The sequence below is a fragment of the Anas acuta genome, chromosome 1 (genome assembly GCF_963932015.1).
Source record: "Anas acuta chromosome 1, bAnaAcu1.1, whole genome shotgun sequence".
Lineage (NCBI taxonomy): Eukaryota > Metazoa > Chordata > Aves > Anseriformes > Anatidae > Anas > Anas acuta.
This window is the reverse complement of record NC_088979.1, coordinates 27569068-27596306: the sequence shown is the minus strand read 5'-3', so window position 1 is coordinate 27596306 and position 27239 is coordinate 27569068. Positions and strand designations below refer to the sequence as shown.

Genomic DNA, 27239 nt, shown 5'->3' with positions numbered 1-27239 from the left:
AGCTGCGCCACCGCCCTCCTAAAATGGCGGCCGCGCCTCAGGGCGCCGTTAGGGGGTGCTATGTGAAGGGCGGCCCCGCTCGCTCGGTTCTCGGCTTGGGCTGATTCCTGGAGGCTCCCCTCGGGAGGGGAAGGGAGTTTTGGCCGCCATGGATCGGTTCTCCTGGAGCAGCGGGCTGCTGGAGCTGGGGGAGACGCTGGTGGTGCAGCAGCGCGGCGTGCGCCTCTACGACGGGGAGGAGAAGGTGATGGAGGCGGCCCGGCCCCGGGCACCCGGCCATGGGGAGGCCGAGCCCGGGGGGTGCGGGCACCGGCGGGGCTCGGAGCTTTCAGGAGCCCCTCAGGGTTGGGGTGTGGGGCTGTGGGACTACAGGCAGCTGCTGGGAGAGACTCACAGTGTACCCATATTTTTCCCAAATACTGATTTCCTACTGATAAATACAATCACTTCTCGACAATAAAACAGGAAGAAATGCTCCTAAATGGTAGGCCAGAGGATTTCAGGCCGGCCCCAGCTTGTTCTTACTAGGTTGTTTTTGTTTTTGCAGAGCTTCTGCTGTCTCTGTCAGCAAATAGTGTTCCAAAGCCAACAGCCCTTTTAAAAATACGATAATTAGGGATGTTTGTATATCTTGCATGGCATATGGAGGGAGGATCCTTCAGGATTTCCGGGGGGAAAGTTTATGCAGTTGGAAAAGGAAGCTTGTGTATATTCATATACTCCCTTTATACTACTTTTTTCTATTTTTTCCATTAACATAATTTATTATGTTTTCTGGAAAAAAAAAAGTGTTCTCAAAATAATGGCTTGTTGTATCTGATTCTGATGTTGTCCTAATGTGTAATGTTTGCAAGTTCATTGTTTATGCAATGTAGTGGTTAAAAATGTTTTTGACCTGTTTTATTTTTCTTGTTTAGGTGAAATTTGAGAGTGGAGTATTACTGCTTAGTACACACAGACTGCTTTGGAGGGATCAGAAGAACCATGTAAGTCCCACTGTTGTCTCTTGCATGTCAATTAATTGTAAATTTCATAATAAGCAACTGGTAGCTTGCAATGAAAAAACACCACACACAAATTTTTGTACCTTCTGTGTATGTTTTATCTTACACATATAGTCCATTTTTTGGTTCGCAGTGGAAAGACAGTTATGTACCAGGAATGTTCTTTCACCCACTGCTGCTTTAATTAAATTGCATGCAGAGATGAGGAGGGGTGGAAATAAGTCATATAACTTTTTCTTCTTTAATGGCACACAAATAGAGTAGAAGAATCTTGCACTGTGTACTAGAAATTGTTGGTTTTGATAATGAAGGTGAAAATGTCACGCAGAATGCTTCTCCCATGCTTTTGGTCTAGCAAGGCCCTTTTTTCCTCACTGCATTTCCAAGTCCAAGGTTTCCTGTCTTCTGGTCCCAGCAGATAGTTCCAGACCATGGTTTGATGATGGGAATTATTTGGTGGCAGTATTAGTTTGTACAGGGCTTATCTTTCCAACTGCCTCTTGTTGTGCTGAACCATCTATTCAATAATCCAACACATCTGTCTGTACTTCTATGGAGAATCGATTCAGAGGTTAAGTGGCAGTGTTAGAACTTCAGTGTACTACTGCTCTTGGATGCTTTGTATCATCGAGGCACAGCCTGAGTTTCTAGGCTAGAAACGGGTATGAAAAAACACAGGCAAGTAAGAAGCTCTAAGCATAGACTGAAACAACGTATACCACCTTACAGCTTCAGTTGAAGAAGTCCTTCTCAGAACCAGCTTGAGTTATGTTTGTCTTGGACACAGTCTTCTAGAAACTTTAGCAACGAAAGCCAAAACCTAGACAGAGCATGCACAGATGAGAACTTTTCAAATGTATGTTATACTCCAGTGGCAAGAGTTTAGCAAGAATTGCTGCAGTGCCTCTGCACTCAAAGGTAGGGCCATTCCCTGCCAATTATCATGTCCTTGCTCCAGAGCCGGGAGCTACCAGAGCCTTCTACATATGTGGTCACCAAGCATGTTCTGAATTTTGGCAAAGTAACATTTTTTTCCCCTGCAGGGATTGATTGCAGGAAAAGCAGACCTATTCATAATTGAAAATTTTCAAAATATGTTATTTTGAGACCTTGTACCCAGGTTGGTATTACTGTTAAGCAAGTCAGGGGTTGATTGTCTGGGTCATGAGCTATTCTTTAAACAATAGATAAATAAATTAACGTGTTTTTTTGGAGCAGTCAGTGTGAGTTAATATACCTGTTTTAAACTATCTATTCACCCCTTATTTCCTCATTAGCATCTTTCTGTGACAGGTGGGCATGCAGGGGGATTTTATTTTTAAAATAAAATCTATGGTACACGAATAATTTTGTTAGTGTGGTAAATGAAGCTGATTCTTTCTCAAGCTTTTAGGAGTGAAATGTGTAGCACAATGCCCTTTTATTTTCATGGTGAATTGTTGGCTAAGCTCCACTGTGATACATCAGCCTGAGAAACCTTAGCTAGCTTACTGAGAATAAATTTGTAGAGTCCCTTCTTACTGTATCAACAATCTACTAATAAATGAGGGCTGCTTCTTGTTAGGTTGACATTGCACAAATTTTTATAAAAACACCTGTGTTTTATAGCTGCTGTTGTTACATGCCATCTACAGTTGAAAAGTATAGAAAAAAAGTGACTTCCAAAGGAAAAATTATGTAGTTCTTTTAAGTTTGTTACATAGCCAGCTTTGCACAGCACTACCAATCATAAAATCATAACGTCAACACTGGATGTTATTGTATCCAAATAACTCTTATTTCATCCATCCACGGCATTTTTAACTCACCTCTCATGTAGTATTGCTTCTTGGGAAGAGGGACACTGGGAAGGAAGGGGTGATTCTAAGTCCTTGTATTAGAGTAAGCTTTTAACTTTCTGGCTGTGAACTAAATGAGTGAATCACTTTAAAAACAGAGGTATTATATGTAATCGGTCTCTTTTTCAGAAACTTATTTTGTTACAGAAGTGGTTTTTTGCCTATATTTAAAGTATCTGGAGTTATGTGTTCATTTTACAAATTGCCATACTAGTGGCTAACTCTGGAGCCAGAGAAGAATCTAAATATTAGCTAATATCTAAATATTAAGAGTTGCTATAATAGGAAGTACAACCCATGTTTTTTTTCCCAGTGAGATTTACTCATTAGGAGGAGTTCCTGCATGTATACTTTCCTAAGCTCCAATTTAATGTGCATTTAATTGTTCCATGCAAAGAACAATTTTGGTAGTAGGGATTGAGAGGACCCCATAACAGTGTTTATTATAACCTAGTGTTAGGGACAGTCATGTGGCAGATAGAAGAGAGACTGAAAGAGGGAACACAACCCATGTTTCTGGCATTCTGAGTGGCTGTCAATTACCAAGCTGTCGTGTGAAAGAAGACATTCATCAAAGAATATTCACCAAAACAGGACCAGGCACATCATTAGATGCTTTGAATTGCTCCCTTGAGCAACTTCTGTCTCAAAAACATGTAAGAAAAGTTTAGCCTGGCTAGGTTGGTCTCCCACAGGTGGTTACAGTCTTGTTTCTTGCTCTGCTTTGTTTTGTCTGAAGCACAGCTCAATAAATATGTGTTAAGACTAAGTTTGTGAGGATGGGGTAGATGGAGACATTCCTTACTGGTGTATCACCACTCAAAGGGTAATCTAGCTTTTAGACATTCAGCACTGAGAAGACTGATGGGTTTGGCTAGCATTTTGGCTCCCAAAGTAACATCAGTGCAAATGTTTTGAGCACCTGTGAGGACTGTGCAACAACATGGATAAGCCACCATCGTGTGGAAATTTTAGTGTTTAAAATTTGAACTCCGACACTGAAATTTTGCTAGATTTCTGAGGCTTTTATAAATCTAGCCAGAAATGTCTAAAATCATTTACACTTAAATTTATTTTGGTCATCTAGAACTTTGCTTACAGTTTACATTTTTTTCTATTTATATTTCTCCTTAACAGGTAGTTTTTGTTCTTACCAACATACTTCATCTGGTGTGTCTCTGGCAGCACTTGCAAAAGTCTGTACTGTTTGTGAAATGGGAGAACGCTTCATTTAAGGGAATGAATAGTCAGGATATGGCTTTGATTTCTCTTGTGTTTGCATTGATTATTCTAGGAATGCTGCATTGCTATACCTCTGTCTCAGGTCGTCTTTATTGAAGAGCAAGCAGCTGGGATAGGAAAAAGGTAAGGTGATAAACATTCTGTTTTTTCTCAGATGAGCTATTAGTCATATATGTTACATAGTAATGCATGGTAGGTTCAATTTTTAACCCAAGTTTACAGATTGACAGCCACTCACTTCAAATGCATAAGAAAGTGATGACAAAGCAGCGTTTGATAGAAGTTGTTAAATAACGGTCTTGTAATCCCTATTCTACCTTGCTGTTTCATTTGAGTAGTCATCAACGTCACAGTGATGTTGCTGAATCTAAATTTGATAGCTAATTTTAGTCATTTGTACCACATTTATAGAACTGGTTGGGGTTAGCAACCCTGCCAGATCCCGTACTATATAACTTTACATGACCATAGGATTGATTTTGAGCTTGGAGCTGCTAGGGATGGTTAGAAGGAATTAGTGTTTCCCCTCAGTTGGGTAACTAATTCAGTATGTTATGTGTGTGAAGAAGTTTTGCAAGAAAAAGATTAACTGGAGAAATTATGTAGCTGATATCTGCTTGCAGCCAGATGAATAGATGCAGTCAGATAAATAGAATATGATAATATCCAGGGGGTACCCTGAACAGATCAGGTAATTTACTTAGGCCAGAGAAGTCAAATAAATAAAGACCTACAAAAAAAGGCTGTAAAATTAAATTGGAATGGCAGACGTGCAGCCATGCTGTGACAGTGGCCTAGTATATTCCTAAACTAATGCTATCTCAAGGTTTGTTTTGGTGATAAATGTCATTTTAGACTGTTATTCCCATGCACATTAGCTTTGAATGTTGGTTTTGGACAAATTCACATACGGTGTTTGCAAGTGGAGTATACAAGCTAGGCAGATTAAACATAATATTGAGACCTTCCATTTTCCTGTGACAAAGATAGTTTATTTTGGCAGTAATTATTGCAAGGCAAAAGCCAAATCAAATGCACTGCTTGATAATTAGTTTTTACCTTAAATAACATTGTCAGAAATTCTTGTTTGCAATCTGAAGATATGCTGCATTTAATTCTTGAGAATTGATGGTGTCCACATTTAAAATTTGTGAAATGTTGCTTTAGAGGCTACAGGAGTTTTTATGCAAGGTATTTAAATGAGGCAAAATATTTAAATGTTGATGCGCAAATGTAAAGCAGAATTTGACGTCCATCAGTTCGTACGTGAGGTAAAGCTGGTACAGATTTTGATTAAATGGTTAACTTACTAATTATAGAAAAAGGTGTTTTTTTTTTTTTTTTTTGGTAATAGAAAAAGCTGCTTATTCTCTTAACTTTTTTTTTTTTTAGTGCCAAAATAGTAGTTCATCTTCATCCTGCTTCCTCAAACAAAGAGCCTGGTCCGTTCCAAAGCAGCAAATATTCCTACATCAAACTTTCTTTCAAAGAACATGGGCAGATTGAGGTAAGGTTTGTAGCACACAAGCCCAGTACATCAGATCTTTGGACGTGCCTTTATCCTCTTGCTGTGTTAGTGATAATTTTCCATGATCTTTCCATGTTGACTTTTGAGGTGGAGCTTTTTCAATACATCCTTTTTGAAGACAAACACTATGAGCCTTCAGGGTTCTATGCTTTGGTTAAATTACACAAATAGAGTTCCAAAAATGTCAGGAGGTACTGTTAGGCTTCATCCTTACTTTAATAGTTTTAATAAAATCCTATACTTCCTATATTATTTTTTTAAATTGAACACAATATTTTCCAAAATGATGGCTCTGCCATGTTTAACAGAGTCAAAGATGCTTCTTTTTACCTAACGCTCTACTGAATAGGAACCAAGCAGCTTAATCATCTCTCTTATTTTATTGCTGTAAGATTTTGGTTGCCTCATAGCTTTGTTTCATTTTGTTATTTATTTTTTTTACCTACACCTAATCTCAAACGCTTTTAGCATTCTGAAAAACAATATAATAGACATTAAAAAGTATTTTCCTTGTTTTAAAAAAAGGAATTGTCCTCTGTAAAGAAATTTCACAGTATAGGATCCTCACTCAAGACAAGATTTTGACTTGGAAAGGTGAAAAAAAAAACGTACCATTTTGCTGCAGAAAATGAGTTAAGTTGAATTAGTTGTAAAGGTCTTGTAAATGCATTTGCTTCATCAGACTTGCTTTTATTTCTTTGTGATCAGGCTCCAACTTAGGACAAGTGTGGATTTATGCATAATTTGAATTGCATAGGTGTTTTGCCTAATCATAATTTTATTTTAATGTGAATGTTCTTATTTGAAGATGGTGACCTAGCATACCAGTAGCAGTCTTTTCTTTATGACTTCAGAATACCTTCCTGTGAACTTTGAACAACTATAAGATCAGACTTTCCTCTAGATTTTGCTCAGTGGTCAGCACTGACAGTTCAGCTAATCAACTAATGCCTCCTGGTAGTATTAACATCAAACAAATAACTAGGTATATCAGTTACACCTGACTTCATACTATTAAGTTAACAGATCAATAAAAATTGGATTGATTAGCTTTCCTTCCTTTTCAAAGTAGGCCTTTGAGAAAACATTGTCATTTTTAGCTTTAGTGTGTTTTGGAACACTTTGAATATCTGAAAAAGTATTTTACAAGGGAAGTACTCATGGAAGTTTGTAACTGCAATAGGAACTGCACCTTTCCTTTCCAGTTTTCAAGAATTCACTGTAATGTTGTAGTGCAGATGTGCAGGTGTTAGTATACTTTGTCTTACTGTGAAATTTGATTCATCTGGAAGACAAATCAAGATGCTAAAATACCCAGACGTACTCTGCATAGTTCGTGAAACATCTGTTGTCATTCTTTAATGTTTGCAGTTCTATAGACGATTCTCAGAAGAAATCACCCAAAGGAGATGGGAGAACATGCCTACTGGTCAGACCTTTCAGGTTGCCAAGGGTCCACAGGTATGTGCAGAGCTTCTGACATCCTTCTGCATGTCACATGTCAATTTGTTTAGTTTGAAATTGTTATCTGCATGTAATCTTGTTTCCAGTTAATGCCACCCCCATATACTGCACCTGTCAAATACAGGATATAAAAAATATATGTAATTGTTTGGAACCTCTGATTTAAACAAATTCATATTCTAATTTGACAATCGTTATTACGGAGAATCTCTGTCATATATTAGATTGCCTTTTTTAAGTTGTCTGCATATTTATAGGTTAAAAACTGATAAACGTGGATGTTTTTTCTATATATGAGTAAGCTGTATGTATGAATACATAGCATATATAGTAGTATGGATGAAATAGGATGGTTTAGTGATTGCTCAATGTCAAATCATGTATGTCCTCCTCTGTAAATATAGTGTCTGTCAACACAGTTTCCTCATCCATGGAAGAGCTGAAGGCCAGGTTTGATGCTGCTTTGAGCAGCCTGGTCTGGTGGGAGGTGTGGCAGGGGGTTGGAACTCAATGGTCTTTAAGGTCCCTTCCAACTCAAACAATCCTGTGATTCTGTGATTGTCACATTTCATAGACTGATGGGGAAGCTTGTACCCCCTGCCACAAATCACATCATGAAAATGCCTTGCTTTCTCTTCTTGCTGGGTAACAGCAAGTCATTAATGCCCATGCTAAGATTTGCAGTCAGATTTGAGGGCTGACACTAGTGCCACGTAAATGCCATTCTTTTGAAAACATTTAGCATTACATAAAAAGTTCACCATCACCTCCATGCTGATGCATCGCAGCAAGGCAAATTAGACTGCATTTAGCATTGTTTCTGTGGCTGCATTTCTTCAGGCTCCATTTCTTGAAGTGCAATCACGTTTAGATGCACTCATGCATTTCCATGGTCTGTAGTATAGATGTTCATGAGGACTTGGGAGGCTTTAATTGGGATGAAATGGAATGCTCAGTCAAGATCGTGCTATTAAGCATATTCAAATTAATAGCTTTAATATAATAAATATAATAACCATTATCTGTCTATACTACAGCAAGTTCATACTTGCTTTATGCATATTGTTTAATTTTTGACTCTGATTTAAAAATGTACTGTCAAGAAATGCATGAATTATTGTATGTATGGTGTCAGCTCCTTGGAGGAATACTTCTGTCTTACACAAGCTTTTACACACTGAGGCGGATGAGAAAACTTAGCATTTCCTATTTTGATTCTTTACATTATTTTCTTTTGCAGGCAGGAAGAACAAGGGCTATAGGAATTGTAGGGATCGAAAGGAAATTAGAAGAAAAAAGAAAAGAGACTGACAAAAACATTTCCGAGGTAAATACTACTGTAGTTTCAAGGTCAGCCACCTGTCTGAGCTATTTACATTTATTCACACTTTCTTTTAGGGGCAGCTGAGACTATTGTTTTTGTTGAGAAATCTGAATTGACTAAAAGTATATATTTTTAACATTTATTTTTTTAATGGGTTTTTCAAAATATATGAGGTATTTCATGTAAACAGTCATTTCCAGAAGATTGTTGTTTGGAAATACTGCTGAGTGTTTATGAAATCAGTTTTGATAGAATTAGAAATCTGAGTTCAGTGAGTTTTTCATCAGGAGAAGCAGAACACAGAGGCAGCTACAGACAGACTATTACGAGTGTCTTTTTCTGTTTGTACAGGTAAGGTTGGTTTCAGTTGAAAAATTAATACGCAGTAAGAAGAACATGCTGAACTAAGAGCACATAAGTGTGGTGCGGTTATGTTTTCATCATATAAATATTCACTTTTTAAATGTTAGACTTAGGTTTGTAATTATAGAAAAGTGCTCAGTAGTTGAGGCGCCAGCGAGATGTTACAAGCATCTATGCAAAGTGCGTGGGCTAGATGGAGACTGTCCTTTTTCCCAGAAACAGCACAGTAGCTGAACTTCAGATGCCAATACTGATGGACAACAGAAGCCATTAATTTCATCGCTGAAGATCTCTCACATGTATCTGGGAGCAATATCCTCAGAAATAGTCTGGTTCTGTCTTGTTAACAGAGATTGATAGGTAGATTGATGGAGAAGTGCTCGCAAACTGTCTACAACAGATGGATTTTATGGAGAAGCTTCATGGGATTCAGCATGGCACGATAAAAAAGGCATTTGCTATTCTGACGTATAAGAAAATATATATAGCAATTTGTAGGCAACATGCAGTTTCAGATACTGCTAGCATTTTTTTTATGAAGAACAACATAGTGAATGAAGTCCCATGTGCAGTTCAAAAGGTATTGTGGTTGTATGTGTGCCTGTATAGTTCAAACAGTATTGTCTGGTTATTTTTTCCGTTCGTAGCTTTTTCAGAGAGTAAAAGAAATCCATTTGTAAGCGTTGTATGAACGGAGGAAAGTCATGACTGGTAAAATCCTGCCTTCCTCCAGCTTTAAATGTTATAGATGACTTAATTTTAAAAAATGGTGCCCTGGCTTCCAGGAAAAGGCTTCCTGCATCTGCTGTTCGCTGCTGATAAGAATCCGGTTCTTTAGCCTTTTGTTTATCTGAGGAAGTTCCTGTTAGGTGTGTGCACATTCCCCTTTGTTTCCAGGCCTGCCCTCGTGAGTCAGCCGGGGGAGGAGTTAGACACAGCATGCTGTTTATTTAGCTAAATCAAGGGTGCTTTTGATCAGCAGTGTTTTCTAATCTCTACAATGTGCATGAAATAAGCTGGGAAATGCCATTTTAGAAAAGTTTAATATCACATACAAGCACAGTAGAATGATCTAAATTACACTAACGATGGGGAAATCTAGTGTAAATCACTGCATTTGGCAGGTTGGGAAGCAAGAAGAAATATTCCACTTAATTTTGGATATGGAACTGAGGTACCAAGCGTTAAGAGGCTAGACTGTTGAAATCAGTCACTTGCACCATTAGGAGGGATTTGGATGAAATCCAAATCTGTCCCTTCCCAGAGTCATCTTTCTCTTCTGTGGAGTCTCAAACCAACAAGCTTCTGAGTCAGGTGCCTAAATGTAAGTGGGAACAATACAGTGTTACTGCAGAAGTTCTGCTAGAACTTGTCTCTCTAGTGGGGGATTAGTCAGAAAGAGCTAGGAAGATACTAAATTGCACAGAAGCACTGGCTAGAAATTGTTGGCAAGATGCATCTGTTGTCATTTGATGTACTGTAACTGAACATCCTTCTTTCTTTGTGGCTGGAGAGATGGGGTGCTGCTGTCAGGCAAGCTTTACTTGAAAAGCTCTTGAGCTTTTCCCACACCAGTTGTTCAGAAAAGGTGGTTTGGAAAGGTTCACCACCCAGGCAGGTTGTCATGTGCTGAAGGCTCAGTGTTGCTGAGGCTGGCAGAAATGAGAGTTGCTCTTAAATAGCTTAAATGCATTTCTTAACTTTTTTTTTTTTTTTTTGGTTGAAGTACACCATTTTTATTTTTCTTAATGCCAGTTGGTTATCATTACTGAAGCTTTTAACTTTTACTGTACTTTTCGCTTGCTTTTATGTTTTATTCAAGCCTGAAAATGCCCTTTGCAGATAGTTGTAGATTTGTTGTATTTGAGACCATCGCCATTTGCTAAGCGTAACAGACTTGAAGTCATTATGGTCTTACAATGAGCGTCCAGTTTGTTACATGGTTCTGTGGAAACAATAACATTTCTCAGACTACAAAATGTACAGATTGGTTTTTACTTAAGCATGTATTTTGCTTTCTAGGTCCAACAACTAGAATTTTCAGAAGTTTTTTAATCTTAACTTACATAAATCTGATTGTCTCATGGGCATTATTTCACTTATTTTAACTGTTTTTGTTTGTTATGGGAGCATCACTGTTCCTTTCTATGAGGTACATAAATGAAAAGATGTTGACATGTTTTCAGACACTTTGTCTCTTAGGTATAGGTGTGTCTCTTCTATAGATGTGAAAGAATGTATCCTCTTCCTTGCTTATTTTAAAGGAACTACAAACTTTCTTACTGACTTAATAACATCTACACAAAGTAATATTGTCTTGTCAGGAGGATTTTTTTCTGCAGCTTTACAGCTGGCTAGCTGTTGTCCAGAAACAATAGATATCTCTGAGGATTAACTGGTTGAAGAAAACCAACCTCAATATCTCACTGTTCCTTCCTGTTGTAGGGGCTTTATAAATCATAATGATCTAATGTTCACAGTTGAAAAGTGTATGATTGTTTGATTTTTGTTTTCTTTCAGTATTTGTTGTTTATGGATTGTACCATTTTGATTTGTAGACCTGTATGAAACAAGTTCCCATACACCAAGGAAGTATATATAAGCTATCACATAACATACTAACCTATAGGAGTAGCCACTCTTAAAATTAGCTTGAACAGGTGGACAAAGGCAACTCACGGTATCCATGAAGCTGAACTCTGTAATGATACTGATCTGGAATGTCTTGCTTTTCATTTCAGGCTTTTGAGGACCTTAGTAAACTAATGGAGAAGGTATGGCACATGTGACTTTTATGTAGATTTATTCTCGTTTTCTTGGTTTTAAACATGTTTTCTCTAAGCTGAATGTTGATTTATCTATGTGTCTTCCTTGATAGGCTAAGGAAATGGTGGAGTTATCCAAGTCAATAGCTAATAAGATTAAAGAAAAGCAAGGTGACATCACCGAGGATGAGGTAAATGAGTTTTGTTTCTAGAATCCACAGAAATGTTCCTATGCAAAGCAAAAGCAATCCTTTTAATAAATTATATGTTAATAAAGAATAATTGAATACTTTTCCTTTTAAATTCTAGTTAAAGAGACTTCAGTGTTTGATGTTAGTATTTATTTTGACCCTTTTTTGTTAAACAAAGATTTTGCTGCCTTTGCATAGAGAATGATGACAGTTTTCTGCTTTTCATTGGTGGTTTGCTGCTCAAAAATAATTAGCATTGCCTTCACTTTGGTAGTAATTGACTTTATCGGTAGTAAACCAATTGGATTTACTCTCTGAAACTGTCTTGTAGTAATAAAATCAAAGTGTTTTAAAAATGAGAATCACGCACTAGCTGATGTACATTTTTTTATTTGTTTAGACCATTAGGTTCAAATCATACCTGCTGAGTATGGGTATAGCTAATCCAGTCACTAGGGAAACGCATGGATCTGGTACCCATTACCACATGCAACTGGCGAAACAACTAGCTGGAATGCTGCAGACACCATTAGAGGTAAAGTACCTAATTTTGCACAAGTGTTTTCTGTGTGTTGCTGAATTTGGATGTAAATATGTTTTGGGTGCATTATAGTGACTCTTTTTAAAGGTTCAGAGTTAGCAGCACAGCTTTGTATTCAGTATTTATGAAAGGAATGTATATCCTCTTTCCAAAGGAGAAAATTCAAGTGTAAGAATTTTTGTTCGGAGTAATGGCATCTTGGCTTCTAATTCATGAAGTGCTGGTGGTATCTAGTAAATCACATTAGTAGCCTTTTCTGTTTTGAACAGCCTTTATTTCTTCCCACAGAATATTATTCTTTCTAAAAAGAAACAACGGTAACTTTGAAAAGACAAGCAGTCATTCTTCAAACTGCTTAAAAATTCTATACTTATTTTTTCTTTGTAATGCATCATATTTTAATTTATCTGAAGCTCTCAGAGTTCAAGATTACTGCCAAAAAGCTTGATTTCCTTTTGAAACTTTGAAGTCTACATACAGTCTCCTAAGAAGCAAATAATGTTCTGTGAAAGAAATGTGCTAGCTGCTGTAATCAGAAAGACAAACTATCTGAAAAGTAAAACTAAGTTGATTGATAGATTTAATATATTGAAATTCTTTGTTCCCGTGACTTATTCTTTATGGTAAATCAAACTCTCAGTTTCTTGATGTAGTATCAATTTCTTGTATTTTAAAATGATTAGAAAAAGATACCACCTAACAAATTAATGCTAGAAATATGTGGTGTTGTCCTGGGTAGCTTTTTCATTAAAAGCTATCATTTAGCTCCTGTTTTAGCTGCTTTATAACTCAAAAGCAAGTTAAGATACTGTGTTTACTAGATTAATACTATTTCTCTTACCAGTCTTGTACTTACACAGGAGAGAGGAGGAATCATGTCGCTCACAGAAGTGTACTGTCTGGTAAATCGTGCACGAGGATTAGAGGTGAGACATTGATTTGTTTTAAATATTTTGTAAAATGTACTTCCTTCCTAAGGTAATTGAAGAAAATTGCAATAGTATTCCCTACCAGTTGCTCACTCTACCTTTCTAACAACACAAAGTGATAAGCCCTTCATTAAAACAAGGAATTTTCACCATTTTCCTTTCTCTTTCTTCTGTGTAATGGTTGTGTTCTCTTTAGGTTGTCATAATGTATGCTGCATTTTATAATACCAAATAAAAGGAACAATCCATCCTTATCTAGAAGGAAAACTGTAAGGACAGAGAATACTAAATAATAGGGATTTTTTTTTTTTCAAAAATGCATCAATTTTTCTTTGCAAATGGGCAAGGAGGAGTATTATAGAAAACAACAACAAAGGATCAAGAAGGAGTGTAGAAGCCAAGAGTAGAAAACAGTATAAAAGAAAAAAAAAAATGTAATTAGTGTATATGATAGCTGTAGTTGTTGTAACTGTTTTGCTGATACTGGAATTTCAAGCTGTGAATAAATGTTTTACTATTTTTAGTTGCTCTCACCTGAAGATTTAGTAAATGCTTGTAAGATGCTGGAGTCCCTGAAATTACCACTAAGGTAAGAGATTTACAGGTGTATTTATAAAACATGGTGCTCAAAAGTCAGGCTTAATACTTTAAAAAATTAGCTACTGCAGGTAAAGTAAACAAAGTCATCCAGGAGCTGCTTAATGCACCAATATCCCCTCTATGTTAAAATATTAATTCCTAACCATCTTAAACTTTGTCTGCTATGGATATATAGAATATGTAGCAGTATGAATGAAATAGGGTGATTTAATGATTGTTCTGTGTCAAACCATTTATGTCCTCCTTTGTTGATATTGCCTCTCAACATAGTTCCCCATTCCTGGAAGTGTTCAAGGCCAGGCTGGATGAAGCCTGGTCTAGTGGAAGGTGTCCTGCCCATGGCATGGGGTAGGAATCAGATTGTGCCTTCCAGCACAAACCATTCTGTGATGTCTTTTGAGACTAGGAAAAGTGTTTAACAACACCAGGCGTATGCCCAGCTCTTGCCTGTCTCTTCAGACTTTGAAGATGCTTTTAATTTTAAGTTCATTTTACACAGCTTTTTATTCTTTTCTTTTTGAATGTGGTTATAACTGTGGCCATGGGTAACGTGCAGAGTTTTTAGTTACTTTGACTCTTCTGATTTTAGGCTTCGGATATTTGACAGTGGTGTGATGGTGCTTGAGCTCCAGTCTCACAACGAAGAGGAAATGGTAGCTTCTGCTTTAGAGACAGTATGTGAACTTCACTTCCTTCAGTGTTCAGACTGTGCTGGGGATACTTAAATACATTAGGTATAAAAATGTAAAATACAGGATCTCCTTCTGAGGTTTTAAAATACAAAATATTGCACTTCCAAAATCTTCTAACAGTAATACTTAAATAGCACTTCTCATCTTCAAAATGCTGTGCAGGCAGTAGCCTTAGTCACTGCTTTCTCCTTAAGGAATAAAACACTTCTTCATCTCTTCTCAAACTTCATTAACCTTTGGTCTTCCTCCAGATCTCTTGCGCTGTAGAATAAAATTCACAGTGTATATTAAGTATGTCACTTAACAAAAGTGGACTTCAGTCTCTGTACACAGTGTGTTTAAAGGCAGTGAAAGTAGCTCTTAAATGTTGATATAGCTGGTTGTTTGGTCTGGGTTTGTTTTGTAAAACAGCACATTGCATGTGTAACACCTCATACTGAGCTTGCTGTGAAGAGCGCTGGCTTCATCAGGCCTAAAAAAAAAAAAAAAAAGTAGCATAGATTGCTCAGGATGGTAAACATTCCTAGTCTTGCATGTCTTGACTCTTTAAAGTGCTGCTGTCCCATTAATGTGATGATTTTCCCATGTGTTTTCCAGTGGGATGTGAATTTGTTTTTCACAAAACTGAATGAAGGATGATTGGGTGTATTTAAAATTAAACACAAGTCAAGAAGGACTTTGACTTGGGCAGTCAAAGAAGAAAAAGTAGAGCTATCACAGGCATCTTCTCACTTGATAAATCAAGTGGACTCTTCAGTGTGGCTTTGGTGTTTGGTACTGTTAGAACACTCTTACCAAAAGATCTTTTTGATAAGAATGTTTATACCTGTCTAAAAATACCTTCTTAATTTATCAAAATTAAAACACTTAAATTGAAAGGATTAACATATATTGAAATATTTATTTTGTTACATTTACAGAAAAATACCTAGTCCATTTAAGTTTTTTAAATATGTATCTTTTTCAAATTAATTTCTTGCCTTCAGTAAGAGGGCTTATCACTTGGAAAGGAAAGGAAGGGCCTTTTCTTAACAAATGAGGTCAACCACAAAAAGCAGCAGCTGGTGGATTTATTAATGAGGTGCCTTTTTTCTTTTATTTTTGTAACATGGGGCTTTGACTTCATAGAAAAATGGAAGGGAGAGGCTTAGAGTGAGGAAGGCTAGCCCATAAGGGAAAGGGAAGATGAGATCAGAATAGTGGCCAAAAGCTCCCTGTGCTTAAATTGTAACGTGCAGTAACTTGAAACTTCTGAGAAATAAAAATGAAAGGAAGTCGCAGGATTTCAGAGAGGAGAGTGATGTGGTTTAGAACGGCTGGCGAAGACAGGAAATGCCATGGAAGTCGATGGAAGCCGAAGTCACTCTTGATGAGAGTGGTGGTTTGGGAAGGAAAAACAGTTAATGACCCACATGCCATATTAAATTGTAGAGCTGACTTCCAGTACTCAGATTCAATCATTTCTGGTCATAAAATCTGAAGTCAGGACTAATTCGATCTGAGTTTCTGCAAAAGGATTACTGCTGCTCAGGGAGTGCTCGGAATGACGCAGAGTGAATCCCTCCCCAGCTGGTTATGTGGGAAGCAGGAAATGGCAACTACATGTGGATATGAATTTGCTTTAATCAGTGGAGAAATGGATGAAATAATTTGTAGTTAATAAATCAAATGTTTATATAGGGAAATTCAATGCAGTAATAATCCTGGACTTAACATTTTGTATTTTTAGTGTCCACATGCCAACCTGTGTGAGAAGGTTTCATTTTAGCATGTATTAACTAGCCTGATTGAGACAGTAGAACCAAAGTTTTGAGTCCCAAGACTGAACCTGTCTTTTCTATTAACTGAATGTGATAGTGGCTTTTACTGATCCCACTAGTAGGCCATAATACAGGGTGGAGCCCTAATGTTTTGGGATTTAATGCAGCTGGTAAAGATGTGTTAAATCAACTCAAATTCCCCACCTCTCTTTGAGATGACTTGGATTTCTAAATGGATGGCCTGTCCTGTCCTGCTGGCTTTTATTTCCTCACTTGAGCTTAACTGTCTGCAGAATCCCTTAGTATTTACACAGCTCAGCCATACTAATTGTTACAGAATACTGCTGTCTATGAGCTAATTTTTTTTAATGCAAACAGACTTGTTTTCACAAGAGAGACGCTATCAATTTATCGCTTTACAAGGCTAGGCCTGACTGAGTTGCTATTTTAATACCCTTGTTTGTTTATTTGTGTTTGTTTCTGATAGGTATCCGAAAAAGGTTCTCTCACAGCTGATGAGTTTGCAAAGCTGGTGGGGATGTCCGTTCTCTTAGCCAAAGAAAGGTAATCAATAACGGTTGTGTTTAATAATGCCTTTGTTATCAAGTTGTCCTCAACTAATGCAACAAATCTTCTGCTTTCTTTAGGCTGCTTCTTGCTGAAAAGATGGGCCATCTCTGCAGGGATGATTCAGTGGAAGGCTTGAGATTCTACCCAAATTTATTTCTAACACAAAGCTAATGTCGTTTGTGTACAGCTGCTATGTCTCAGTTGAACATGAGAGCAGAGGGCAAAACCCTTGCCACAACTGACTTAAAAAAAATTTTTATTTTTTGTCAACTGCAACGGTGATGAACATTGCAATGCTTTACAGTTCTCAGGTATTTCAAGTGCTGAACGAATCATCTTATGCGGAACCAAAAGGAAATAGGAATCATTAGGTCAGAAACATAGTAATTGTCTCAAGCTGGCTAGCTCGTGTTTCAAGTCTTATTTGATGTGCTCTGTAACTTCTCATTTCAAGAAAAATGAGATGTGGATTCCACGCAACTGAAAGTGGAGAGAATACCCCTGTAGCCTGCCTTGAGCGTCGGCACCCAGAACATAGGTTATTGCCTACTCCAATTTCAGTTTATTTATGTCTAGAGCAGCAAAGCAGACAGATGCATCCGTAGCGATAAGAATAGTGACTTTGGTGTGCACCGAGGTATAAGGAACAAAACGGTGTAGCGTAACCCCAGCTCCCTGAAGTGATGAAGTATTCTGAGAGGACCTTGGGATTCTTTACGCTTTGAGAAAGAAAGAACCTGCTGCAGCAGAGATTAACAGATGTTATGTGAATCTAGAAAACACTGTGCGTTTTGTCATGTCTTACTCTAATATCTCAGATAGAAGCATTGTTAGTGCAGACTTCCTCCCTTCTCTTTCTTTGCCGTCTCCCTTCCTGTCTCATTGTGCTGCACTTTGGGTGCACTTTCTCTGTCCTCTCTCTACATCGTGCAGTGTAGTAGCCTCCTGCCACTTTACCAGGCTCAGCTGGTAAAACTTTAATGTGCTTGGTTTTTGTCTTGTGCTTTAATGAAAGATCAGGCTTCATCAGCCTGTTTTGGGGAGACGGTTCTTTTTGCTTGTGCCTCGTATGCCAAAATTAATGTGCTTTCAATACTGAAGGGAAGAGGAAGACTATCGCCCTGTGTTTAGTAGTCACGAGTTATCTTTCTGTGTGGTATTCCTCACCCTGTGTTCAGACTGAATGCAATTTGATGGCCTCAGCTTTCATAACTCCAGTGGAGTTGTTCTATTACTTGAAAATCTGTCACGGTAATAATGGTCAGTGGATGTTTATGATCCATACCAGTTAAATTTTCAGCTTTTTAAATGACCAGTTTTAGTAAACGACAAAATTAATTAAAATATGGGCAAGGACAACATACATGCAACAGCATTGTGGCTGTAAAGCCAAATCAGCATTACAAAAAAGGTGAGAAAGGTGTGTGTTTGTTTAGCAGCCTGAAAATGTTGTCAGAGCTGTCTGTTACCGTAGCTGAAACAGGGTTAAGAACCTGGGAATAATGGATTCAGCGTGGAGATCCCTACAGTGCTGATGCTTTTGATCTGTCCAATGTGCATTTAGATCTAGAGAATTGTATCCTCTTATTTTTGTCACTAGCAAACTTTTATGCAGTGCTTTCTTTAGGGTGGTTTTCCTCTGTTTAATGAAAGTGGCTAAAACTAATGAATTCTGCGCAGCTGGAAGAACTATTCCACACTATTCTTGCTGTGTTAACCATCTAGTATCATCCGTCCAGGAGCCGTATGGCCCGCTGCTTTCCTTCATCCTCCCCACAACCCACAGAAGAGGTCTACGCGAGGCACTTCAGGCAGCATCTGTCTAAGAAAGGACTGGAAATTGAGAAATGTCGAAGCATAAACTGGTTTGTGAGAGCTGTTTCTCTTGCATGATGCCCAAACCTGCCAAGGGGAGAGCAGTGGTTTGTGGGCCTGAGCCTCTCCCCACAAGGGGGCATGTCTTCTGCCAACAAGCACAAAGACAGAAAGGAAATGCCAACTGTAAACTTCCAGACTCTGTTGCTCCAACACAGAGCATTTCAGTATCTTAATTAAGCAATAACAATATGATGTATTAAGAATGACGGTACCTTCTTGAGTGTTTTCTTCCCAAGATTTTCCTTGATGTTTTTTTTCTTCCTGTAGGGAAGAAATCTAGAAGCCAGATCATAGAGCTGGTTTAAAATTTAAATATAAAGAGGAAATGACTGCCAGAAAGTAATAAAAAATTAAAAGATTTTTTTAAAATAGACTGTTCTGTGAGGTTTTTCTTCCTAAATGTTTTTGGGCAGCATTAACACTTCAACAAATCAAAATCTTGTGATTCTGTGTTTTGTTTTTTTCCAACCTTGTTTCTATGACATGTTTTTGCTGTGTCATTTGTACCCAGAAGGGTAGAAGTCAGGATCAATTTAAAATTAAAAGATAGAATTAAACACAGCTAAAATGCCCTGGTTCTGTTGCTTAGTAGCCTGTGACCTAGCAGAGGCTAAAATCACAGAACTGTAGATGTCTGTGGAAACACAGACTGGCTCCCTCGTGAAGTCAGAGTCAGACCCAGACATACACCCTGTGCTGGCATTGGAAAGGCCTTGAACACATTTAAATGTGTTTTCCCAGCTGATAGACCACAGAAATCATGTATCTGATACCCACAGTGAGCCAGCTGCTGGCAGAACGAGTATAGTGGCATTATTCATGGGTGTGTGATATCGGGGTAGCACATCAGATTGTCTGAAGTTGTCAGTGCCCAGTCCTGTTTCCACTGGTACTACTAGCAAAAAATAAAATAAAACAAACTATTGACTGTATTGATGCAGGATTATGGAAGAGAGGAGACTACAGCTTAGTACAGAAGGTGCTTGTATGAATCTCATTTTCTTAACATGTTTTGATTGTTCCTAGGATGTTTGTGTCATACTATGGTATGCAAGCACTGTCTCGCTTTGCCAGGGTGTCCAACGATGCAGGCCTTTGAACAGAGGCTGGTAACAGAGCTCCATTCAAAAATCCCCCGCTCCTTTATGGAGCAGTCTTAAACGATGATTATGCTTTTCATTTGAAAACACAGGCTTTTTTATGCCCCTGGCAGGAAAAGAAGGCTGCTCAGGAATCTGTACATCTTTTCCGCTTCTCCTTTGCCTTTGTTTTCAGGAACAATCACTTTATGCTCAGCCTATGGAAGCATGGATCTGATCTGAACTGTGCTTCTGAAGGGCAGACTCTTTTCTGGAGTGTTATATACCTGTGTAGGTATGGGGATTTGGAAGTCCTTTAGAAGTGTATCTTTAATAATTGCTCCTGGTTGTGTAGTGATTAGCTAAACTCATCAACACTCAGTTTTCCTAACAGCTTTTATGGTTTGTCCAAAGGACCTGACTCTGTGTGTTGTAAACTTAGTGGAAGTGTTGGCACCAATTTGGTGAAGACCGTAGTGGGAGCCAGCAGGAGCCTGCTGCCACCAGGAGAAGTAATATATAATAATAATTAATAATAAACTAAATAATAATAATAAATATAATAATAGCATAATAATAAATAAATAATAGTTAATAAATAATTTATAAATAATATAGAAATTAATAATAAAATAATATTTAATAATAAAAAAGTAAAACTTTGAGAGAGAGTGGGGAGTCCTCATTTTCAGAATATCCCAGAGCCTGCTGGTTAGCGCACACTCCTGAGAGGTAAGCCTGATAGAAGCCAGCTTGCTTCACATCCCAGCTCCAAGCCGAAGGCTAGGTATGATTTGGGGTTTCCTCTTTCCCTTTGGATTATAAATGCTGTAACTTCAGATTCCTGCAGATGACGAGGACGTTAATCCCTGCTCTGCTGTGCTCACAGCAGTGACCGACAGCAAGCTGAAGGTAAAAGGGGCTGGTGCTGCCAGAATATTCATGACCTCTCTCTGAACTTAGCCTTTTGCTTCTACTTTTAGCCTAAGAGCTCAGAGCATCCAGACGTTTTGCATTGTTTAATTCACTTTTTATATACTTGGATGTTTTCACTTAGATGGCAGAATGATCTCAAGGGAGTGAGTAAAGAAGGAGACTGATGTAATCTAATCTAAATGCTGTTTCACTCTTTGTACTTTGAAGTCAGCAGTCAAACAAAGAAATCAGCGCTCCTGTGCCCCTCCATTCACATGTGCAGAATACTCCCGGAAACTCAAAGGCAGGACCTGTTATTTTAACCAAAAATTTAGCAGGAGGATACACGCCGTGTGAGAGCACTCCCTGATGGGAGGGACTATAAAGGCAGCACGACCACACTGAATAAAATTGTCTGTTGCTGCTTTGGCATTTGTATTGTGGTAATTTCGTGATTTATTTTAGGTAGAATTCATTTCAAATGTTGCCTAAATGTGACAGCATTTGATACTACCTCCTGCTCTCAGCCAGACTTGGCAGCTATGCATGTGTGGCACGATTCCCCCGAGTTTCACTTAAAATCTGACGGGGAGTTTGAGGTGTGTCCTTAAATTGCAAAGATCTTGTGGTCTGATCCACCCATTAAACGGGAAGGGCAAAACTCCCACTGCCTTCACACCCAGCCTTCCTTGGAAGCAGACGCTGACCAGCTCTGCGAAGAGGTGCCTCAGGTAGGGCTGGGCTCCGGCGGCAAGGAAGAGCTTAAAAAGCGGTCTGGAGTAAGATCCCCAAATGTTTTGGTCTTTTCAGCAGAAATACTAAACGAGCCATAAGTGATGCAAAGCGACCGGCTTTGATCTTTCTGCTTTCCTATTGTTTTTTCCACAGTGTTTTGGGAAAGCCCAAGATAAGGATTTTTTATTTTAGTTTAGTTTCCTGCTGGGACAGTGATCCATTCATAGGTTACAAGGCCAGAAGAAACTCTGACCGTCTGTCTTGACCTCTTGGGTACCCGAAGCTGTAGCACTTCCCTTCGTTAATTTGTGCTTGAGCTCCTCTTTCATGAACAAGAGGCCTTGGTTTCTGGGAAACCCCACAACTCTTGGCAGCTTTTGCCAGTGGCTGTTACCTGTGGTAAAAATGCTCTCAGCACACATAATCAGAGCTTGCTTAGCTTCAGCTTCCAGGGACTGGACATTATAGTTACTGAATCTGCTATCACGGGTGTATTTCCCCATAAAAACAAACCATTTGGAGCCCTTCTGCCCACTACATTTTATTTTTTTCTGTGTAGATGCAAGCGTGAGTCAGGCTGCAGCCTCCTGGTGGGCTCTCACCCCCATGGGGACCTTAAAAAAGAGGGAAAGTGGGGTTCGAGGGTGGTGCCCTGCATGAGCTGCATTGGGCTATATGCTCTGCAGCTCCCATTCCTAATTAAAATCCCAAGCTAGACTTTTTCTTAAACTCAGTGTAAAATCTCTGAGCCCAAACCACAGCGGGGTTATTAACAAACAGCATAGGTGGATAGTTTTGGGGCTTAGTGTGCTGAAGCCTGCCCTGCAGGATGGCTGGCAGTTTACAGAAGCTTTCCTGAAAATGTGCTTCCTCCTCGGTTGTCCTTCAAGTTATGCTTAATGCTCTTAGCCAAGCTCTCGCTGTTGTATTTCACTTGAGAGCCTCATCATTGATCCTGTATCAGAATGAAAACCACTCTCCCCTATTTTCCTGCAAGTTTTGTTTCCTCAGAGCGGTTTGACCCAGATCATCTACCTTGCACTTGGTCATAATACTTTTAGGCAGGATAAATGGAAAAAAAAAAAAGTAAACTGACATCTTTCTCTGCTCAAAACCTGCGAGCAGCCTCACAAACGAACTGGATGTGGCAGTGGGAGCTCGTGTTTAGTTAACGAGAGCGGGATCCCCAAATCCCTTTAACATAATGAGTGCCCAGGAGGGAGCTGCACGTCCTGTAAAGCACGTTCTGTGTTCCTGGATATGTAATTTTAAGGGAAATGCTTTAAAATCTGTATTGCTTGCTAAAGCTCAGTGTCCTCACTCCGTGGTAGTGACCTGCCATTGGTCACTACCAATTGGTGTTTTATCCTCCCAATTTGTGTTTTATCCGAAAACTTGAGCAGGGACAATATTACGTCCTCTTTTAGGTCTCTGACAGAAGTTTTAAATTGCTAAATCCACACTTAGATCTTTAGGTAAACACGTCTCGTATGAAGATGACACATTAAAATGACATTTTGAGACCAGTCAGTCAACATTTAATCCCTTTAATGTACGCTGTGCAAATTTCGCAGAAATTTCCTCGGTGGAAATGTCAAGCCAAATGATTTACGGAAATGCAAACATTATTACATCAAAACATCCCTGCCTTTATTCACCAAACATAATTTTATCTAAAACACCTTTTCTACCAATCTTCATCAATTGGCATTGGCAGTGGTCCTCCCCTTTTTTATCACCAGCTTTTCCATCACTATGCCTGCATTCGCTGTAAGGCCACCAGATTTGTACCAGCCCGGGCTGCTCTAACTTTGCAAACAAACCAAAATAAAACCCCACACGTGAGCATTCTTCCAGTGGTCTTAAACTTCCACAGACATTTCCAGGCTGATTGATTGGAAAACCCACGTTACTAATTGTTGGAGGCAAGTTTATCCAGACCCGCTGATTTTAATTGCTGTACCTTGAGCTGCTCTTATTTCATGTTCTCAGATTTGTATTGGAACAAGAAGTATTTGGAATATGTCTCTATCGTCTGTTTTCCCCTCAAAACAGAACAGAAATATTTATTGAACATCTGTGTTTCTTTTGCATTCCAATTGACAAGTCAGTTCTTTCACAAATAGGACTTTTGCCATTCTTTCATTTAAGATACACATTAAAATCAGGCAAACCTTTATCACTCAGCACTGCTGCCTGCAGGTCTCGTGTTCGTTTGAATTCTTTACCAGATTTATGCATCTGATTTCTTCCAATTCATGTAAATTTTGCCTTTCTTCTCATTATTTTTATACAATTGAAATGCTTTCTATAGTTAAATTACTAGTATTTGAGTCAGTTCTCTAGCCAAGAATGAAGTTTTTTTAACCAGTGCAACCTTTCTTTATTTATCATTGTTTGTAATTTTATTTTTTATAGCTTGAGAAATTTTCTTGAGTAATTTAGAGTTCTCATTTCCAAATGGACATGCTTCGGCTTCTCACTGCTTCCAGCCTTCTGAAGTTTCCCCCTGAACCATCAAACATCTACACTACTGTTTCGGACCTTACCGTCTTCAGTCATGACAGATTACTAGCTTGTATTGGAGCCAGCACCACTTTGGGGTTTTACAATTAATTCTCCTTTGTCGGTGCAGATGAGGGCAGATAGAGATTTGTCTTGTTTGCATGGTTCACTTCCTGAGCTTGGATATTATTAGAACTCCCACTAGGAAGCTTGAGGTCACTTTAATATCCAAAACAAGCGACTTTCAGCGTATTTTGCTCAGATGGAAAACACCCACACCATGTCGCATCTCTTCCCCCTACGCATGGCAGAGTTTTGGTAGCCAGCCGTTCTGCTCTCTGGTCTGGTGGTGTGCAGTCAAAATGTGCTAGTACATGATCTTGGGTTTATGCCAAAAAAAAAAAAAAAAAAGACATTTTCTTCTCAACCAAATTGTTCTGACAAAAGGATGAAAACCATCACAGCAGCCTATGCCCGCTGAAAACCAACACTGCCAAGCTGATGGTGGTGCTCCTCACCTGAACACCCTTAATTTGGCTCTGGTAAAACCAGGTAGCTGCATTTCAGCTGGTGGTAGGAGCCTACGTGATGGATCTGGCCTAGGCACTCTCCCTGCACCACTCAGTCCAACCCTGCGGTCAGTGATTTCTGGATGATGAGTGGCAATGTTCAGCTCACGGGTGGAATTTTTCCCTGGCATCCATCAGGACAGCTGCCCACTGCCCGTAGCTACATGTGCAAACCTTTTCCCTGCAGCTGGAGGACAGGTGATCCTGTTTTAACAGGCCAGGGTTGTTTTCCCTGCCTGACCTTCCCGTGACGACTGCCTTGAACGTTTCAGTCAGGCAGCCCGATGGATGCTCGAGCATCATCACTTTGTGCTCTCCCCATTGCTTATCACACCTGCTGCTAGTGCTGCAGATAAGCAATTAAAGGTCACTTTCTCTTTGCATCCTTTGGTGTCTAAATTCATTTTATTCTCAACTTTATGGTTCTGGGCTGAATGAGTATTCATTTGCTCCCTCCTTCTCCTGTCCCTTCTGTTATTAGTTTCTTGCTCTCCGGGGAAACCAACTTGAATGGCAAGGAACCAGACGTTTTTATCTGCTGCTAACCAGATGCCTCAGAGATCAGCTCTGCCGAAGTATTTTAATGAAAAATATGTTCTTGATGAAATTTGGACGGCGTGTTAACAAAGACAGATCTTAGTCCCCAGCATCACAGCAGGTGTGTTATGTGCAAACACAATCCAGTATGCTTCAAAGGGTTTAATAATGTACTCTGTGTATTTATCCTGTGCTCATCCTTCTGTTCTCTGGGTTCTTTACAATTTCTATCATGTAATCATAGAGATGATCTGTGTTTTTTAATCACTATTTTTGGACTGTATCCCCTTTTGGAAATGTTGACACAAAGGGGAGATGAGTCTAAAGCAGACATGAAGATGCAACACTGTGACCCGAGTTGCAGTCTTGATCTCATTTCTGGCTTTACATTTTAAGAATAATCTCAGTTTACTCTGGCAGAAAAATGAGAACAAATGAAGCCTTTTTCATCAGGAGTACGAAACAAAGATCATGTATAACTTGTACAGTACGTTAAAACCCTTGGATCAAAGGCAGTATAGTAAGTGCAAAGTACTGCAATATGAGTAAAGCATTTTGCTGCATGTTTCAGGCTCTTTCCCGCTTTGTGAATTTATTTTCTCCTTTGTATTACAATGGAGGAATGACTTTTTTTTTTTTTAGTGACTAAATTTTTTAAAAGTGTGTTCATAGATGAAAAAGCCTGGCAAAACACTCACCAATATAAATTTTTTCAGATGTTAAACGTAGGCAGCAAGTGAGACTTGAGTTTCAGTCCTGGAAATTCAGAGGAACTTTCAGAGCAGGGAGTCATTAGCAACGTGCTTCCTCTGCTCTACTTCCTTATCATCAGTAATCTCTTTATAGTATTATTTTCTTTACTAGCAAGCATGATTTATTACCAATTTCATTCAAAACAAACCCAGAACCATCTTGGTATCTTAAACAATCAATACGAAATGAGTTTCTGGCATGACCATTCCTCCCCAGTGGTACTGTTTGCAGCTGAATTCCTGCTGCCAGGGTTCTCACACAAACCAGGAGCAGACACAGGGAGCTCCTTGGTGTTCAAAGAAGGGGTTGAACGATGTAATCATGGGACATGGCACAAACCAAGCAGTCCCATGCTCTGTGGAGTCCTGATGGTGAAGTGCTGTGACCTCTCGCTATTAGACTGGTTGCACACACACACGCATATTCCTTCTCCTCTGAAACATCAAACAAAATTTACAGACAGCAGAAAGGCTGAATTAGAAAGCGAGTTAAAAAACTGCACACACCTGTGTTAAACAAATAAATGAATGAATGAATAAGAGAGAATATTAAGGATTTGGTTTATTCAAATCAAAATGTTTAAAAACATCCTGGAAAATCGGTGTGGCACACGAAGAATTTACACTTTCCCTTCCCGAATATATTCCAAGCTCCTCGGCAAGTGCTGCTCTGAATGTGTTTGCCAGTACTGCAGGTGGCAGCCTGCCTTGGACGCTTCAAGCACCGCAGACGGCAGCCAGCATATGGAAAAGATATTGAGCGTGCCTTGATCAAAACCGAGGGAAAGTGAGAAGGCAGGGGGCGACGGAGCCTAATACAGGCTGCTGGCTGTAACCTGCTGCTTGGTTCAGCGTTCAGGTGAGGCAGGGAGACTCGTATTTTATGGAAGTTTTATTTTCTTGGTCGTATAGATGACAGACGTTAACTAGGAACGACGGCTCGGTTTGAATTTTGGACATAAAAAGTTGAAAATTACTTCCTCTTGAGTCTTTATGCCATGTCCATACTCAATTACTGAAATGGGGAAGATTTTTTTACACAACAGCCAATGTAAGTGCCTCTTCAAACCCTTCTGTAGTTTTGCAAGTGGGAGGGGATGCTACCCGTAGGTATGTATTTAAGTCACAGGCTACACGTCTGGGAAATGAATATGATAGTGACTTGAGATAAACGCGTAACTTTGTGTAAAAATAAATGGATTATTTTCATGTAGAAGTCTTTAAAAAGGAGGATGATTTCATTCTGTATCAGCGTGTCCTGTCAGAACAGTCCCCAAGCATTACTCGTGCAGGCTGGATGGGAGCAACACCCACCCATACGCAAACTTTGGCTGTAAACGGGCACTGGAAGCAGCTGGTCTCTGTGGTGAGATCATTTGGGGCCCTCAGTTCAAACTCTTAGAGCAGAGAGGGATGGGGCAGAAGGGCACGGAGCTTATGGGGGTGCCCTGCAACAAG

The 27239-nt window shown here is 39.1% G+C and overlaps 1 protein-coding gene across 2 annotated transcripts; it reads left to right on the top strand.

Annotated features, from left to right (window-relative positions):
- Positions 1-34: 34 nt before the first annotated feature.
- Positions 35-19058, top strand: VPS36 (vacuolar protein sorting 36 homolog). Of its 2 annotated transcripts, XM_068673855.1 has the most exons (14): positions 35-244; positions 918-986; positions 4137-4207; positions 5477-5591; positions 6984-7073; positions 8317-8403; positions 11505-11537; positions 11642-11719; positions 12120-12254; positions 13121-13186; positions 13714-13778; positions 14379-14463; positions 16729-16805; positions 16889-19058. In XM_068673855.1, the coding sequence occupies exons 1-14, from the start codon at positions 149-151 to the stop codon at positions 16980-16982; spliced, it is 1161 nt and encodes a 386-aa protein (XP_068529956.1). In that variant the 5' UTR covers positions 35-148; the 3' UTR covers positions 16983-19058. The 2 variants fall into 2 exon arrangements, with proteins under 2 accessions (XP_068529956.1, XP_068529966.1); XM_068673865.1 differs by lacking the exon at positions 16889-19058 and having other exon boundaries at positions 14379-14523.
- The last annotated feature ends 8181 nt before the right edge of the window (positions 19059-27239 follow it).

Bases quoted from the DNA above. Each gene is read 5' to 3' on its own strand.
- VPS36 (XM_068673855.1), top strand. From the start codon at position 149: ATGGATCGGTTCTCCTGGAGCAGCGGGCTGCTGGAGCTGGGGGAGACG. The intron at 11,538-11,641 runs GTATGGCACATG...CTTCCTTGATAG, and splicing joins TTAGTAAACTAATGGAGAAG to GCTAAGGAAATGGTGGAGTT. The intron at 14,464-16,728 runs GTATGTGAACTT...TGTTTCTGATAG, and splicing joins TAGCTTCTGCTTTAGAGACA to GTATCCGAAAAAGGTTCTCT.